A 16,323-nucleotide genomic window follows, 5' to 3' on the forward strand; every position below is an offset into this window, starting at 1 on the left:
TTATTGAGCTTTAACCACTCTGCAATTTATACAACTCTTCTTGCAGAGTTGGAAAAACTCCATCAACAATAATAATGGCAACACTCAAATTCAATTGGTACGTTTTTAACCCACAATAAGCAACCTGTTATATCCATAAAGAGCTCTTCACAAGTTACACAAGGTATTAATTGAGCTGCTAGGAGACCATAGAGGTTGGTTTTATAGTAACTCTGCAGTAAAAAAAATAAAATAAAATACAATACAGCAACCAGAAAAATCCTGGCAAGATAGCTGCACCATCTCAGGAGATGATTGCTGCAGCTGTACTAGTTATTTACATGAAGTCAATTCCAAGTGATTATTAAGAACATGAGGTTTATCGTGTAATATAAAAGGCCAGTTCATTATGTCCGCACAAGCTAAAGCTTAAATGGCAAACCTCAATAATTCAGTTTTTCCAACAGCAGTTTGGGATTTAATCACTGCACAATAACTGCATTAATTCTGAATTAATTTCTTAATGGAGATGTAATTGTCTTGGGCTACATTTAAGGGGCCAAAATCTGCTCTCACCAGCATAAATCCAGTGGAATTTCATGCAAGGAAGTGGAATGATTTCAACAAAAAGTTGAAGTCAACGGGCAGCAAAGATTTACACCAGTACTGGAGAAAATGCTATGGCCAGAGCACCATTTGACCTTTTCAGTAATTCACACACCTTTCATTCCAAATGACCCTCATTTGCCTAGGAAAAGTACTACTTGTCCATTTAAGTACTAAACACAGATCCGGTATCTTCTCTGTATTTACTTCTATTATAATCACTCATTTGTATTACACCCTTCACCCCAAAGGGCTGCAAGGCATTTTACTGCAGGTAGAACCATTTCATTTAATGCCAAAATGCCTTCAGGTTTGGGGTGAAGAAACCAGCGCACACAGACGGGGGAGCTAAAAAGCCAATTTGTACGTTCAAGCTGACACCTTTCCAAGTACTAAAGCAAGCCCTGTCTGAGCATTTTAAGAAAAATGGCTTCAAAAACTACTCACAAGACCTCATATACTATTACATCAGGCACCCTGGAAATCCTCAAGTCAAATCACTAGGAACAAGTAGAAGTGATCACTTCTCCTGTCCTCTTATAATATGGAAGAAATGGTGAAGGCAAGAAACTCACGTTGTAGGAAGGATACCTAGATTGCATAAACAGGGTTTGGTGGAAAACATATTTTTAATCTTCCACTTGCCCGCTCCAGTTGATAAACTCTTAGTGGTAAAAAAGTTGAGAACACACAAAAAGCAGCAAGAAAACCAATTATTTAGGGTAATTAATGAGGCAGCTACAAGGTGCAGTGGCAACACTGCAACCCAAGCAAGAGATCGGAGTCTACTGAGTGCCGGTGGCTGAATTCCAGCCGTGGAAGTCCTACAACCACAGGGTGGTCTTCGAGACTCATCCCTTCCAAGGCCATACCAAGGAAAAACAGTATGGGGTGGTACAACCCTCTTACAACCCTAGTCTGCCAGAGAATTTGCTAATTCAACATGCAATACCGAGTATAACCAATTGAGAATACACAAATACAGCCCATGTTGACTTTAATTCAATTTAAGACACGCCATCTACCATATTATGCAAACTTACCTTTCTCCTGTTGCAGGCAGGGAAGGGAGCATTTCCAGATATACACATTAAGCATTTTCCTACCAGCACCACAGCAACTGAACTTTCTATCCGTTCTGCATCTATTCACAACATCAACGACAGAACCACTGACGGCCTCTCTAACGTTTGGTTTAGTACTTACCAAACAAAAAGAACCGTCTCAAAAAGCATCCTGCTAAAACATCACACATCCGCCTGGCTACTCCTTGAGGACCTCCTCTACAAAAGCTGCCCTGACACAATCTTGCGAGCATCTGATAAAACAACCGTGTGATGCCAGGACCAGTCATGACTTCAAGTGTCACAGGTGCACTGCAGTAGGAGTCAATGTTTTAAAGAAATCCACTGACACACACTATGCCACCCCTAGTTTTTCTTTGGGTCTAAATGCAACATTTGCCCTTTTCGTGTAAACGCAAGAGGGTTCCCAGTCACTGAAAACATGCCAGACTCAGGAGCTCAATTCAGACTTGAGAGATGGTTAGTAGGAAGTAGACCAAGCAGAAATCATTCTCTTCTTATTTAGGGGAAACAATACATGGACATAACAACTGCTTAGAGAAGCCTTTCCCCTGCCTTTCACTTTTTGATGAAAAATAAAGCTAAGCAGCTTGCTGTGGGGTTTGCTACTGGTACATGAATAAATCAGCAACGTATCAGCAAATTCCTTTGCACCTCTGTAATACAGGGTATATACAAGCAAATATATATTCACTACCTTTTTTTGTCAAAAAAAGCCACAATGACTATTCCTCCTCTACTGACAGAAAGACCTCAACAGAAAATTTACATGATGTGAGCCAGGCAGTCAGCATCAGAAATTGTATCAAAAAAAAAAAAAAACAGGATTCCCAGACTCTTTGTATACCTAAAAAGACACTATCTTTCAGGTCAAGGAGCTGATCCTCCTTATCAATAAAGGTCCTGATGAGATTTAGCAGATCAATCATTAAAACTGCTGGAGATAATGGAAAAAAAATTCCATAATAGTTTTGATTCCATTTTTAAAAATCAGAATCAGACCTCTTGGGAATTGTCAACTTCAATGAAATGTTTGATGGCAAAGCATTCAAATGTTTCATTGCAATAATCTCAGAACATTTTGTCTAGATCCGTTTTGTTTTGATTTTTGTCATATTAATATATCATTTAATCTATTTCTGTCTATTAGATGTACATGGATTATTATTTAATTACTGGTTTAATTCATGAAAAACTTAAACACAACAAATGAAAAGAAAATAGTGAGAGTTTTAATACAAAAAATGTAAGTTGTCCCTACAAAAAAGGACTTCACAGACCACTGCTGACTTGCTCTGGGATAACTGGAGATGATTGTGTCCTCTATATTCAGAGGAGTATGGAACAGGGGTTTTGCCTATAGCATGATGGAGCTGCTGTTCTGCTTGTTTACTTGGATGTCAAAGTATGCATAGTTTGTACTAAACATTGAAAACATTTCACACGTCCTGAGACTCTAAGATAGAAAATGGCTTCTCTATGATGAGAAAGTTGAGCTCTAAATTCAGAATTCACCTCATAATTTATATATATAGGCTCAAATTCTAGCATTCGCAGTGCAACAGCCCTAGCACTCTAGTTATTTTAAGTTCTTCTGGTCATGCCATAACCTATGCCAGGTCAACGTGGGAAGGAAATGCATTACAAAAGCTTAGAGAAACAAAGGAAGATGTAGCTTAGGTATGTCTTAGAAAGGGAATTTGTTACGAGAATTTGCTGCTATAGCCTCTGGCATTTCATGATATGACAGACATTCGCCTGTGGTGTCCTGATTCCCTGATATGCAAGATACAGTGTAATTCATGTGTTAGGTCAGATTTTCCAAGAGCAGGTGACAGAACAAAGACTCAGTAAGTCACTGCATTCAGTAATTTTTCTGCCATCCTTAGGTCGCCACACTACATCCAGCACTACAGTACCTCAGCGGCTGGCAATGTTCATCAAACGCAAAATCAATGAGCAGCGATGATTACAAAATAAATAAATAAATAAATAAATAAATAAATGGGTTCTTAAATTGGCCAAAATTGGGCTCTTAAATTCACACTTTGGCAGAGGAACAAATAGCATGATCATTCACACCAAAAGGCCAAAAACGACCAAGCAAAATCCAAGAAAGATGCTGTGCCAAACCTCCACAATTGCTTACAAATGCACCTATCCATAACTACAAAATTAAGCCAAAGTACTAGGCTTAGAGCTAGTAAAATTCCCTGATCTATGAAACTATTAGTGGTGAGTCTGATGACAACAGCTTTTTCTGGAGCTATGAATCTGCGACTTTACAAAAAAGTAGCTCATACTTCAACCAAAACCACCCTTTAAGTTTTGAACTGTAACAACAAATACATCCTAAGCAACACCCCCGCGCTGGCAGCAGAACAACACCCCGAGCACTTCTGCACACTGGGGCACAGGATGAAGTAGCTGAGCTTTCAGGATCCCTCTACACTATTTTCCCTGTGATCCTAAGAAACCTGCACAAACCAGCAATAAGGTTTGCCTCAAAGGATCAACTCGGATCAAACTGATGGGAAGTGGCATCAGTCACAGGAAAACATTCCATAGAAAACGCTCTTTTTGCAAACATATATTAATAAATGAAAGCTGGAAGAAGTCTCTCGCTCTCCCCCAAACTTTGCACATAAGGAGCGCAGGGGTTATTACCAGCTCATCAAATATTCCATTAAGACTGACAGTCCGAAAAGAGAAGTGCCATTTGCACAAGTCCTCGCCAAGCTCCGGCAGCCCTCTCTGTCAGTGTCACGGCTGGACTAAGATTCTGTAGAGAGCAAAAATGAAGTCAGAACCTCTTTAATATATAATTAGCAATAAGAGGAGTGTGAGGCCACTTCAATAATACATCTCATGCTCACATAAAGCAGTAGGAGCCAAAAGAGAAAGAGCATAAGAGGTCAAGGGGGCAAAGATCGAAGAAAAATGAGACTTATGTACCTACATGAAGGAAGAGGTCCAGTTATCAGCTGATAAGTAGTAAAAATAGGACTTTGCATTTACAGACTGCTTGCTTTTAAAGATTTCCAGAAACACAGCTCGAAGGCTGGTGGGAACGATAGCTCTTGTATCATAGCAGAGGAATAGGAAATCCACAAGCAGAACACGACACTTCCAAGAGTGCTCAGGACGTTGGTGGCCGAACTCAGGATACAGCCCATTTTCTAACAGCTGGAGCAATAGGCTTTTCCCATCCTATCCCTGATAAAGGATATCCAGAGACAGGGAGATAAAGCACAACACTGCTGAGCTTCCCTGTATACCAGAGTAAAGACAGGTATGTGACGTTTGTTTATGCCAAGCTTACCAGCGCCAGCCCAAGGCTACACTGGCACACAATTCCAATGCGTGAGGAGTGCAGAGAGAAAGGACAACATGATTTAGGGCTAATACTGAGCTCTGAATCCACATTTCCAGTACCTCAAAATACAGATGTGTTTTTCTCTTGCTTTTTGGCTCGTACTACTGATTAAACCACTTTTATTGCTTCTTTTTTTTAATTCACAAAATTACTTAAGATTGCAGATCAGGGGCAGTTTACAAAAGACAGCTTATTATCTACAGCATCTGCAAAAAATGGCATAGATGTAACCTCTCGTTTTTCAGCAAACCAACTCTTCTGACCTTGACATATTTGCAGCCAACTTTTACTTGGGTGTAAAGCGCCTGTTTACCAATAGATCAGTCATATCTGCTTTGCGAGAGGCTTGCCACCACCACTCAACAACCCTTTTTTTTAGTTCCTGCAGCAGCAAAACATGGTGCAATGCCTTACAGGAGGTTTCCAGCTGAGAACCGTTGTAGCAAGAACAAAAAATGTTTATGGACAAGGAGTCAGATACGGAAGCTTAGAGGCTGCTCCACCTAAAATAAAGCCTCAAAAATAAGTAAATATATATATAGATGCACACAATAAAAACCCACCCTTCGACTCCTCTTTTAAAGAGTGCTTTACAAAGAAGCAGCAAGGCCTGCAGGTGGAGTAGAGCATTAAGCTATGGGCCTACGTGGGCAGAAAGCCCTGAAAAAAGGACTGCCATGCATCATAAGAACACAAAACACATGGGACAATTAATTATTATATATATATTATATAATTATTATAACATGGGGTGCGGGTGGCCACGTGAAGTCCGGGAGGCTGCAGGGAGGGGTCTCTGTGAGGAGAGGCTAGAGCAGCCCCTTTTAGTTTTTTCCTAAAGACGACAACAACTGCTTTTTGGCTGTAAGATACAGAGAGGCTGCAGTGCCTGGAGAATCTGACCCAGCTTCAGATGATGACTAAAGGAACCTGTAAGTACCTTGATCGGAGCAAGCATCTAGAGCAAGCATCTCTCCAAGCATCTAGACCAATATCCAAGGAGCGGTCCTTGGTCACGACACGTACTTGTAACAATAATATGTGGTCATGTAAGAGAGAGACCCTAGGAAATTGAATTTAAAATACACATAAGTCTCTATGACAGGTTTCTTTGAAATATTTCATCAGCACCATATTACCTTGCGCAGATGGCTGGAATTACAGGAACTCTGTAGGGAGGAAAAGATCAAATAAAGTGAAAGGGTATAAATGCTATTAGGAATGCAGGGATTTCGGACAAACACACACTGTTTGCAGACAGGGTGGGCTCAGGGTGGGTTCCAGCATACCTACAGCAGACCCTAACTGCTCCTTGGAAAATTAACATGGTTTGGAGGGGATTTTCTTAAATTCAGAGCTAAGGAAAGCTGACAGGTGCCGAGGAGCGCTCAAGTCAGACAAAGACATCTGCTAGGGATGTCAGTAATAGAGAGATAACTGTTATCTGGGAGCAGAGGATAGGACAGAAACTTCAGCGAAAGCAAAGCTGAGGCACATTACAACTGCAGAAATAAATTCTGAAAAATAGCAGGGCTTCAGACACAGAATTTCAATAAAATTAGGCCCCGCGCCAAGACTAAAAATGATCACGTGTCTACACATCGTTGCGGAAGCTTGTGAGCGTTAACAGGCAAACAAGAACACTGGATAATGGAAAAACTTGCTACAGTAAGGGCTAATGGAAGGACAAAGATCAATGGAGGAACATAATCTTTGGTTTTAAACTGTACGTGAAGGGCATGCTAGGCCTTTAGAGGTGAGGGTGCTGCACGCCCACAGACGACAATAAGATAGTGTTTTGAGATGTTCACAAAGTAAACTCCAAAAGCCCTAACTATACGAAAATCACCATACTAGCAGGGTTACATCATCATCCCCTTGATCAAGAGAACAGAAAAATACTAAATGCATAATGCTGATGAACATCAAAGCAGCAATCAGTCTAATAAAGCAGAAAAAAATGGATAACTTTGGTTATCTGCTTACAGAAATGAGTCAGGTGTCATGTTGGGTGACAGTTTAGGAAAATAATTTCTTGATGTGTTAAATAAATTATCACTTAGAACAGCTGACTCCAGAGCTCAAAGAGAGGAGACTATTTTCAGTGCAATTTGACATGAAAGACAGAAGTCTATTTGCAAAGCAACTGTTGTTGATGTACTGAAAAACAATGACCGCTTCATAAGCGGTCTCCCTGTCCTTCAGGAATGACACCAAAAACAACCAACCAACCAAAAAACAAAAACAAAAGTGAAATACTAAATTTTCTGAAAGGGGATTGCAAAACTAATGAGGAAGAAAAAACGCATTTGTAAAGAAAACGCATGCTATGTTAAAAGGAGAATAACGTGCAAGATGTCATCTGAAAGATGCATACTGTTATGAAGAACCTCAGTTGGAGAACTCTTGTCCAGTTTTAAGTACCTGACTTCAGAAGAGACAGATCAACTGGAATAAATCCAGAGCAGAAGAAAAAAATGAAGAGATTTAGAAAACATGACCTATGAAGAAAGGCTAGCAAAAAATTTATTTGTTTAATCTACAAAAGAGAAGACTACAGGACTAACAGTCTTTGAATACACGAAAACTAATTCTGAAGAGGCTGCTCTCTGTGTCCCCAGCAGTTAGGAAAGAGGAAAAAAAAGAAAAAAGAGAAAGAAATCAGCTTAGCATACAAAATGGAAGATTTGATTTGGAAATTAGGGAAAAAAAACAGTTCTAAGGATAGCAAAGGCTTACAGCATACTACCTATGCAGATTGCTGAGCCTTTTTCATTAGAAGTTTGCATGTATATGGAAAATACTCACAGTAGTCAGCCAGGTCCCTTTCATCCCTGTAATTTTATGATCTTACGTGTGATCTGGGGAGAAATCTTACTATCAAACTTCTGCTGGGGCAAGGTTTCCATTCCACTGACATGAATGTACTAGAGGTCCACTGGGTTAGCAGAGGAGATACGTTAGGGTCCAGCAATCAATAGGCTGTGACTACACCAAGATTCTCATTGTACAGAGAATAACAAAGGAACAAACAAATGAAGGAATAGGTTAGCAACGGGGAATGCAGGCTATGACTGAAGGGCATTTGAAACTGGGTGTGGGGAGCGAAGGGTGGGGGCAGTATGTGGATTCACAGACCACAATAGCTACAACTTCAGCCTGAATGCGCTACATTTCCTCACATTTCACAAGCAAACAACCACCAAAACCCTACAGACCCCACGGGTAAGGCAGAGGCATTTCAAACCCTTTAAAGACAAGGTGAGAATTTGATGCTACAAAGATTACAGATGAACCAAGAGCTCATGCAAAGCAAAGTGTCTCCCCAAATACCACCATTAAATCCCACTGAAAACCCTAATAACAATTTATTTATTTACTTATTTTTAAAAAGGAAAAAAAAGGAAGGAATAAGCACCTCGGGAACAAAGCAATAAGAGCAATGATCAGGACTAAGCTCCCAGCATTCGATTCTTTACAGCTGCCCAATATATTCCACACAGATAGTATAGGAGGGAATTGGGGGATACGGATGCCTTTGGCCATGATGCACAGGATGAAGGGGAGAGGTGAGGGGAAAGCTCGCTTTCTAAATGCAAGCAGAACCAATAAATCACAGCCTGGCTGGCATGGCAAACACCAGTCCCTCTGGCAGCTTTGTAATTACTCCCTAAATGTGGTCTCAACCCTCTTGATGTGGAGATAAATAACTTTATGTGCAAAGCAATTAAAGCCTCAGGCAACACTGCTGGCAAAGCTTGGTCACTGTGTGTCACTATCCATTTGCCAGAGAGGTGTACAAGTGGTACTGAGTTTATTAAACCAGAGCACTGGCTTTCACACATCGACCTGCCAGAGGCCTTCTCGGGATGGCCCTCAAACAATTGTTTCTACTCTCCAAAGCAATGAAACATCCTGGTTCAAGGGCTGAACTCGAAGCGAGTTGAGAGACCCTCTAAGCAGCGTGCTGCGTGTCTTGCTCATATCTGCTCTCCCAGAAGACAGCAGTTTTCTGCGTCGTAAGGCTGATACCTACTGGGGAACCTCTGAAGGAATTATCAATCATCGTGATTAGATTTCTCCTCTTCTCAGGAGAGATCATGCTCAGTTGAAACAAGAGCTATTGCTGGGACGATAACAAATCACTCTGAGGCAGACTCCTTGCTGCGTTCCTCTTTCCCTTAAAAACATGTATTTCTCTGCCTTTTTCCTGAATAGTTGTATTTTCTCTACATCTTCTATCTGTCCAGAACAGTTCCTTCCTCCAGGCTTCTCTCACAACCCATGCCTATGTGCACTGACAGCTCTGAAAAGCAAATGTAGGAATGTCCTCCTGCAGTCACATACGACTGGGTGAAATGGCGCTCTACTGCAATACCCTAAATCCTGTCCTCAGAGGAGCTCCTGTCCTCCCCTGCTCAGAAATACGGTACGGTGTTGTATCTATGTGGGACACAAACCAAACCAAAAGCAAAAATGTGCAAAGAGCACCATGCAAGGTGTGAACTAGAGCGCTAGATATGCCACGACTGTCTCGCACAACCCCAAAGCAGCCATCTTATGCATGGGCAAATCACCTGGTGGGGATTCCAGCAGCCTAGAGGGAAGGCATGGACCAGTTGTTTGTCGTAGCAAACAGAGACGTCCTTCTGCCCCGTTCCCAGTAAGCAGCCTGACTGGGCAGACACTGGTAAAACTGGACTACTCTCCAAGCCTCCAAACATCTCCAAGTTTTTTCCGTATCTGGAATAGCTTCTGATTTCAAGAAAAAATGAGCAAGCCCCAAATATTTCCCTTTTGGGGAAAAAAAAAAAAAGTTTTGTTTTGTTTTTTTTCCCTGACTTCACACCACCACCAGAACTAAATAATCACAACACAGCCATCACATTCAACATTCTCCCTGGCAAGCAGTATTTTTTTAACCTGGTTTATTGAAGACAGAACATGGGACAGTAGAGAGCAACGCTCCTTTAAAGCCAATACTGATTAATAATCAAAACTGCTGCTAGAAGGCCCTGTGACATTCAAAGGAGGTACAACTTCAGTACCAATTGCTTGTTACTGTGTCCATGCAATCTTTCACAACACCCTGAGTACACACAGCTGAATTCCAGTTCGGGTCATTTTAGCTCTTTCTGGTTAAGCACTTCTCAAACTTTCAAGTGTGTATAATTTTATTTTTTTTCCCTTCCTCATCACAAAGCTATTCAACAAATGCTGGCTCCTTCTTCAGAGGTGACTGTTTCAGTGGTAGGTAGCAATGAACCTTGTTTGTAAACCAGTTTGAGATCCTTCGGGACAAGCATGACAATGTAAATGTAAGAGTTAAGAATGGTAATAGTAATCATCATAATAATGATAATGACTATTTCTCTTCCCACTGCAGTGAACCCATCTGGAAGGCCTCAGTGTGAGGCTTCAGAAGTATCCAAAACTGTGATTAGAGAGAAATTCATTTCGGCAGGAAGGTGGAAGCTCAGAATGCCAAAGAAAGAAAAAAGGAAGAGAAAAATCCTTTCTAGTTTTGGCCAACAGACCTAATCGGAAATTCTTTTGAAATGTTATTCTCTGGAAGAGAGCTCAGTTAGCAATATTCTGCAAATGCTCAGCCCACTTCTTCCATCTGCCAAGCTCAGAATGAATATTCATAGCAAGTTATTTTAATCATTGTGTTTTTCTTGATGTGACATAATTCTATATAATTTTTCCACCCGGAAAAAAAAAAAGAAAAAAAAACTCTTTTTATGCTGTCAAGTCAGAAAGTTTTTTCTCCATCTGCAAGAAAAAAAGGGACATTGGGTGGCTCGCACATAGGTTGTAGCAACATCCTTGTCAATCCTTCTCAAATCCCAGCATTAACAACCTAGCTAATGTCATCAGTGAAAATAGTACGTGAGAGATTTTATCTATTCTCTTGAACACAGGAGATTAATATCCCACACACGGGATAATCGGGCTCAGAGTGCCAGACTATAGTTTAAAAATGGGATATACGTGTAAGCCACAGTTAGGTGAACATGGGAGGCTGTGCTAGCAGAGCTGGGTTTGGAGAGTTCAGGGCTTAGAAAGCACAGGTACCGCAATTTGAGGATGAGGGGGGAACAGGCAGACTGCTACTGCCAACATGTCCAGTGGATGCTGCTTGTTGCCATGCACTTTCACAAGCAGATACTACATAAAAATGCTTTTACAGTTTTTAAGAGGTTCTTAAAATAGTTCTTGGTCAACACTTAGCCAAAGTGCACGTTTCTGGAAAAAATTGTCCAAGCAGAGACAGATTATAAATATTTTAAAGTCAGCAGAAGTACCATGGGAACAAATGGGATCCTTCCCTGGTTCTAACTGGTGCTCTCAGTTCCCAGTACATCGACATGACATTTAACCACGTTCAAAAATCCTGAAGAAAACGTTGTTCCTGCAATAAGAATCTAAAATATTCAATACTTCAGTGATGCAAGCGTTTCCCAGGTGCCATACATTATCTGCTGAGCCAGGCAAGCTGGGTCAGAGAGCACTGCTTAGTGGAAAGAAGGAAGACGACAACCAGGTTTTCTTAAAATCGAGGCATGTCTTCTACAGATGACTCCCAGCTTTTCCTTGCTCTGTGGTTGTTGCACCTTGCTGCTGGCCATCCTGCTGCTTGTTCTCTGGTACGCCACACTCCTGTGACCTCTCTTCCCCCTAGCAGTTTGTGCCCAGTGACTAGTTTGTCACCGCTCGCCCCAGAGCACCCCATGGGATGCTCCCTGAAAAGCCTGATTCCTGGGTAGGAACAACATGAGCAGCTTATTAGAAGGACATCTGTGGCTCGTTCTGAGTTGCTATTCAAGCACAACTCATTTCCTCTGATACAGTTCTTTGAGTAGTACAATGGGGAGGTAGTGAGTGCCAAACTAACGTAGACTGTAAGAAGCTAAGTTGAGACTTGTTGTTTCTGCCTCCTGTTCCCTAGACATCTGCATCTAGTTAAGGACGCTGCAGTCACTACTTCTAGTCAGTGTGGCAATCCAAGACCTTTAGTTTGGGGTGGGGGAAGAGAAAGAGTGAAAAACAGAGGAGGAGAGAAAGCATAGGTGGTGATCTGCATTTAGCTCTAATTAACTAGTGGATGTGTTCTGAAAGACAGTAATATACACCAGTGACAGGCCCACGCAGGCATCCAGAAATCCTTAATTACATCCTGTTGCTGCTACTTCTCTTACTTTCCTGACATTCTGGCTCCCCTCTTTGGTCATGTTCTGCCAAATACTTTGCAGAAAATCAAAGTTACCCTCTTCCAGTACTGTAGGCTGCTGCAAAAACAGGACATCTGTAAAGGTACTTATGGTTGGCAAGGGTAGGGTGAGGTTGAAGTCCGGTTGTCACTATTTGCATTTGTCTGTTTCTATGCAAAGAACCATAAGGAAGAGTTAGCTTTGATGCTGAGAGATGCTGAAGAGTTAGCTTTGGATGGCATGGGGAAGACACCACAGAAAAAATAACAAAAATCCATGACTCTCATAAACAGGCATAGATTCATTGATGCCCCATGGAGATCACGGGAGCTTTGCTGATGAGCACCAGCTTTGAGACTGACCTGCCAGGAACACAAAGGAACTTGTCTGGCTTAAAAGGAGACAGGACAGGAATCAGTCTCAGAAGAGAGATTGCAAGCTAGCCCTGCAGAACAACCCTATAGATTGTAATGGAGAAAACCTTAACTGGGTTCTCAAGAAATTTAATACACAATCTACACAATGGCTTTCTAAAAATATAGAACTGAAAAAGAGAAAGATTCTCCCAGGAAGGCTCGAAGTCTCTATTAAATACTAAGCAAGATTCCATAAAAGCTCTCTAAATGTTAGCAATTTCCATTAGGGAAGTCTTTAATGATAAAATGCTGCTACCAGCTGAAGGCCCAGCAATGAGTTCCTGGCTCCCAATCCAAATCCTGGTGGACAACGTCTGTATGTACAGCTGAGCATGTAACTCATGCCAGATAAGACAGCCAACAAATTCAGCTTCTGTCCCTGACCATAGGGCCACTGCTTTGAATTCGGTTTTGTTTATTTTTGTTTCCCAATTATGTTTGTTAAATTGGTTGCATTTTTTTCATAAATGGCTTCAACACACACTCTGTATTCCAAATTCCAATAGTACTGCTTAACTGCAATTGGTCAGATAAGTAATATTCTTACTGTCTGAGCACTGAAACGCTTCTGGAGTGCCACTACACCTTGCAGTGTATGAATTAGCCAAGGGGAGTACATACAACAATTCTGAATGTCTCCAAGATTTTTAAATAGATGAAGAAACAAAATGTTGTATGTGTGGGTCTTCTAGCAAGAAAAGTGGGATAAAGGCAAAACTGGGGATATCTTCTCATCCCTGACAGCATGTTTTAAGTGGGCTCCTCTACCATATTCCTAGTAATTGTTGGGACTTCTGTTTTTTAGTCTAAACGTTAACTATTTGAGATTCATGACAAGCACCTCCCAGACAGTTCCCCATCCTGACTCCAAAGACCATAATATTGGATACTGTCAACACAGTCTGGCAAGGGAGCACTTTTGGATGGTGAATAAATGCATTTCAGTTAGAGAAAAAAAATATATATACAACTTTTACAGTTCCAAACACATTATAAAAATTTTTGTCAGAAGTTCCACAATAGAGTGTAGAACTCTATTTAGTTTGGGTTATTTTTAGCCAAAGCTAAACACAACAAAACACTGCCATGTAAGAGAAAATAAATGGAATGAAATCTGAATCCATTTCATTGGCACTTTTACTAGGAATCACATGTTTCAGTCAGGTAAGAGTGTGTACCAGTTTGTGTTCCATTCTAAAAGCTGAAATATTTTGAGTCAATTTGGTATTTGAGATGATAAAGAAGAAATGCAATGTTTCAGTATCTCTGAAATTAAATCTCTATGATGTCAAAAGAAAACCTTTCCATATGCCTAAATATTTCTTTCATAAAAAGAGAGAGATTTCATTTTTTTTTTCTCCCATCTGCTTTTGGGGGAAAAACACACACACACGTTTGTAAGTTTCAACACTTCCAGTGGGATGAAACTCTGTTTTGACAAATTCCTGAAAACAGACCTATAAACGTAGTTCAGAAATTCCTTCCTGTCGTGGCAATTACTGACAAGGCAACTTCAAAGAATCTCTCTCTCAGAAATGTGTATCATCAAAGTTCTTCTTTAAGGTGCTTCTGTACTGCTTTATACACAATGTCTGCGCATCCAGTGGACCAAGGGACTCACACATTAGTAATATAATATTCTTATTGTCTACTCAGCAGTCCTGAAATTGAGAAACACCGGCCAATCACGAAGGGGTACAGTATAACCATGTCCGTTTCCATGTCCCTCAACAAAATTGAATGCAAAGACCTTATGGAAGTTATTTCCAAATTAGTCTGTGGTTATGATTGCGTCAATTGTGGATTCTTTGGCCAAGAACATCCAAAATCCAAGGCCCAGAAGGATGCAGCGTCCTGGTGGCTGCAGTTTGTTATATGCCATACAATGCCTGTGCCACAAATTCCAAATCAATCACGACCAACATGCTACCAATCACTAGGATGCTGTGAATTTGATCTGCCTCCAGGGAGAAGGGATGTTGAGAAGAGATGTGGGAAGAAGGGTACTACTTATGTCAGAAACACAGTGGGAAAACATTGGATGTGTATGGATAACTAACAGAACGTTTTCAGCTTGTTTCTCCACAGAAAGCCTGTATTAATCCCAGAGACAGTGAGACCCCACCTCTCCCTATTTATTACTATGGTTAATCAGAGTTATTAAACCTCTCATCTCTGACCAAGCTTCCTCCCAAGGACTAAGGAATGAAACAGCCCTTCCTGGGCTCTCCAGGGGATAAACCATTCAACAGGAGCTCCTTTGAGGCATCAGACATCCAGCCTTTACTTCTCCTCCCGTAGGAGGGAAGAGATTTCATTTATTCTTCTCTCTCATGCACTCCCGCTTCCCCACTACTGCTATCCGTGGTTGAGGTTTATGTTCAGCATTGCAGGGATTGCTAATGAAAACAGCTGCCACCCCTCACCACAGCCTCCCTGAGCTCTGCTCTGAGAGCAGAGCAAGGCAACGCATATGGCCAGCTGCCATCTACTCACAGCAGGGCACTGCTGGCAAGTCCAATCAATGCGTTGTGGTACTAATAGAAGGAGTCTCACCACATCGCGAAGCTCAGCAAGGCCTGCAAAGCACAATGGAGGAGCAGGGTGATTCAATTCCCAGGGAGTTCTTGCTACCACAGCCAAACTGCAAACAAGGCAGTTTGAGCAGATTGGGCATCTCCATAGTCTGCAGCCATCACTGCTAGAAACATCAGTGCAGATGTGCCCGTAGAAGTAATCTCAGTACTTTGCTTTTGAGGGGGTTCACTTTCATCTTGGCACTCTGTGCTGTAGAGCCAAAAATGGTGACAGCACTGGCATGAAGTTTAAAAGTGAGAGCAAGACCATCAAGAAAAACTAAATGGACAGTGGAGACCCAACTGCCCTCCATCATCAAGTGGAGACAGCCATCAACAGCATCAACAGCAACAGCAACAGACTGGTCCAATTTGCCTCGCCATTTTTCTTTTCCACGAAACAAGAGAGAACATCAGCTCCTAAACTACCAAGAGAATGTTTTTGACCAGCACTGTCTTTGCAAGGAAAAGCAGACAACAGCCACGAGCAGGGCATCAAACAACGGGAACCCACCAGGATGGGCGTCTCCCTTCAGACTGATACTGGAAGGACAAGTCTCTTCGTCTAGGCTCAGACAATAAAAACAACTGTACAGCTACCCAAACTTGTCTGACAAAGTCCGTCCACCCCAAGAGAGAGCTGTCACCCCTTCACCTCACCCCAGGTAGCTGGCACGTTGCGATACAGAGCCTCAGCTGTCAGAAAACAAACTGCAAGCGACAGATTGAACGTGCAACTGTGCAAAAGCCCATCTCAGGAGGGACAATTAAAAGCAAGAAAAATAAATGTTGGTTTTTTTTTTTTCCTTTTCAACCCCCCTTTTCCTCTTCAGCAAGGAACAAGACAGGAGCGAGCGCCTGTATGCTACAATGCCCAGAAAATCGGCAATTAACAAGCGTTCCGCTCTACCCTGCCTGCAATTTCCTCCCCGCAACTGTGGCTAAACGTTTAAATACATCGCTCCCCCCACTTTCTGTGTGCTTGCTGTGGCTCTGGCACACCTCAGGCCTTCTGGCTTGCTGTACCACGCAGCCTTCCCTGTCTCGTGCATTTATCTGAAGTTTGCTGTG

At 41.7% G+C, this 16,323-nt stretch overlaps 1 protein-coding gene across 4 annotated transcripts in view; it reads right to left on the reverse strand.

Annotated features, from left to right (window-relative positions):
- The window catches only part of LSAMP (limbic system associated membrane protein), a gene marked incomplete at its 5' end in the record, with an annotated part of 966,571 nt that overhangs the window by 579,083 nt on the left and 371,165 nt on the right, over positions 1 to 16,323 (reverse strand). Inside the window, one exon of one of the 4 annotated variants that reach the window (XM_080577191.1) lies at positions 1,629 to 6,127. The exons of the other annotated variants lie outside the window; for them this stretch is intronic. Within the exon in view, the coding sequence (XP_080433317.1) occupies positions 1,629 to 1,683 (55 nt within the window). Of the gene's footprint in view, positions 1 to 1,628; positions 6,128 to 16,323 lie in introns of those variants that run through there. 4 annotated transcript variants of the gene reach the window in all.

The sequence above is a fragment of the Anser brachyrhynchus genome (assembly GCF_964034855.1).
Source record: "Anser brachyrhynchus genome assembly, chromosome: 1".
Taxonomy (NCBI): Eukaryota; Metazoa; Chordata; class Aves; order Anseriformes; family Anatidae; genus Anser; species Anser brachyrhynchus.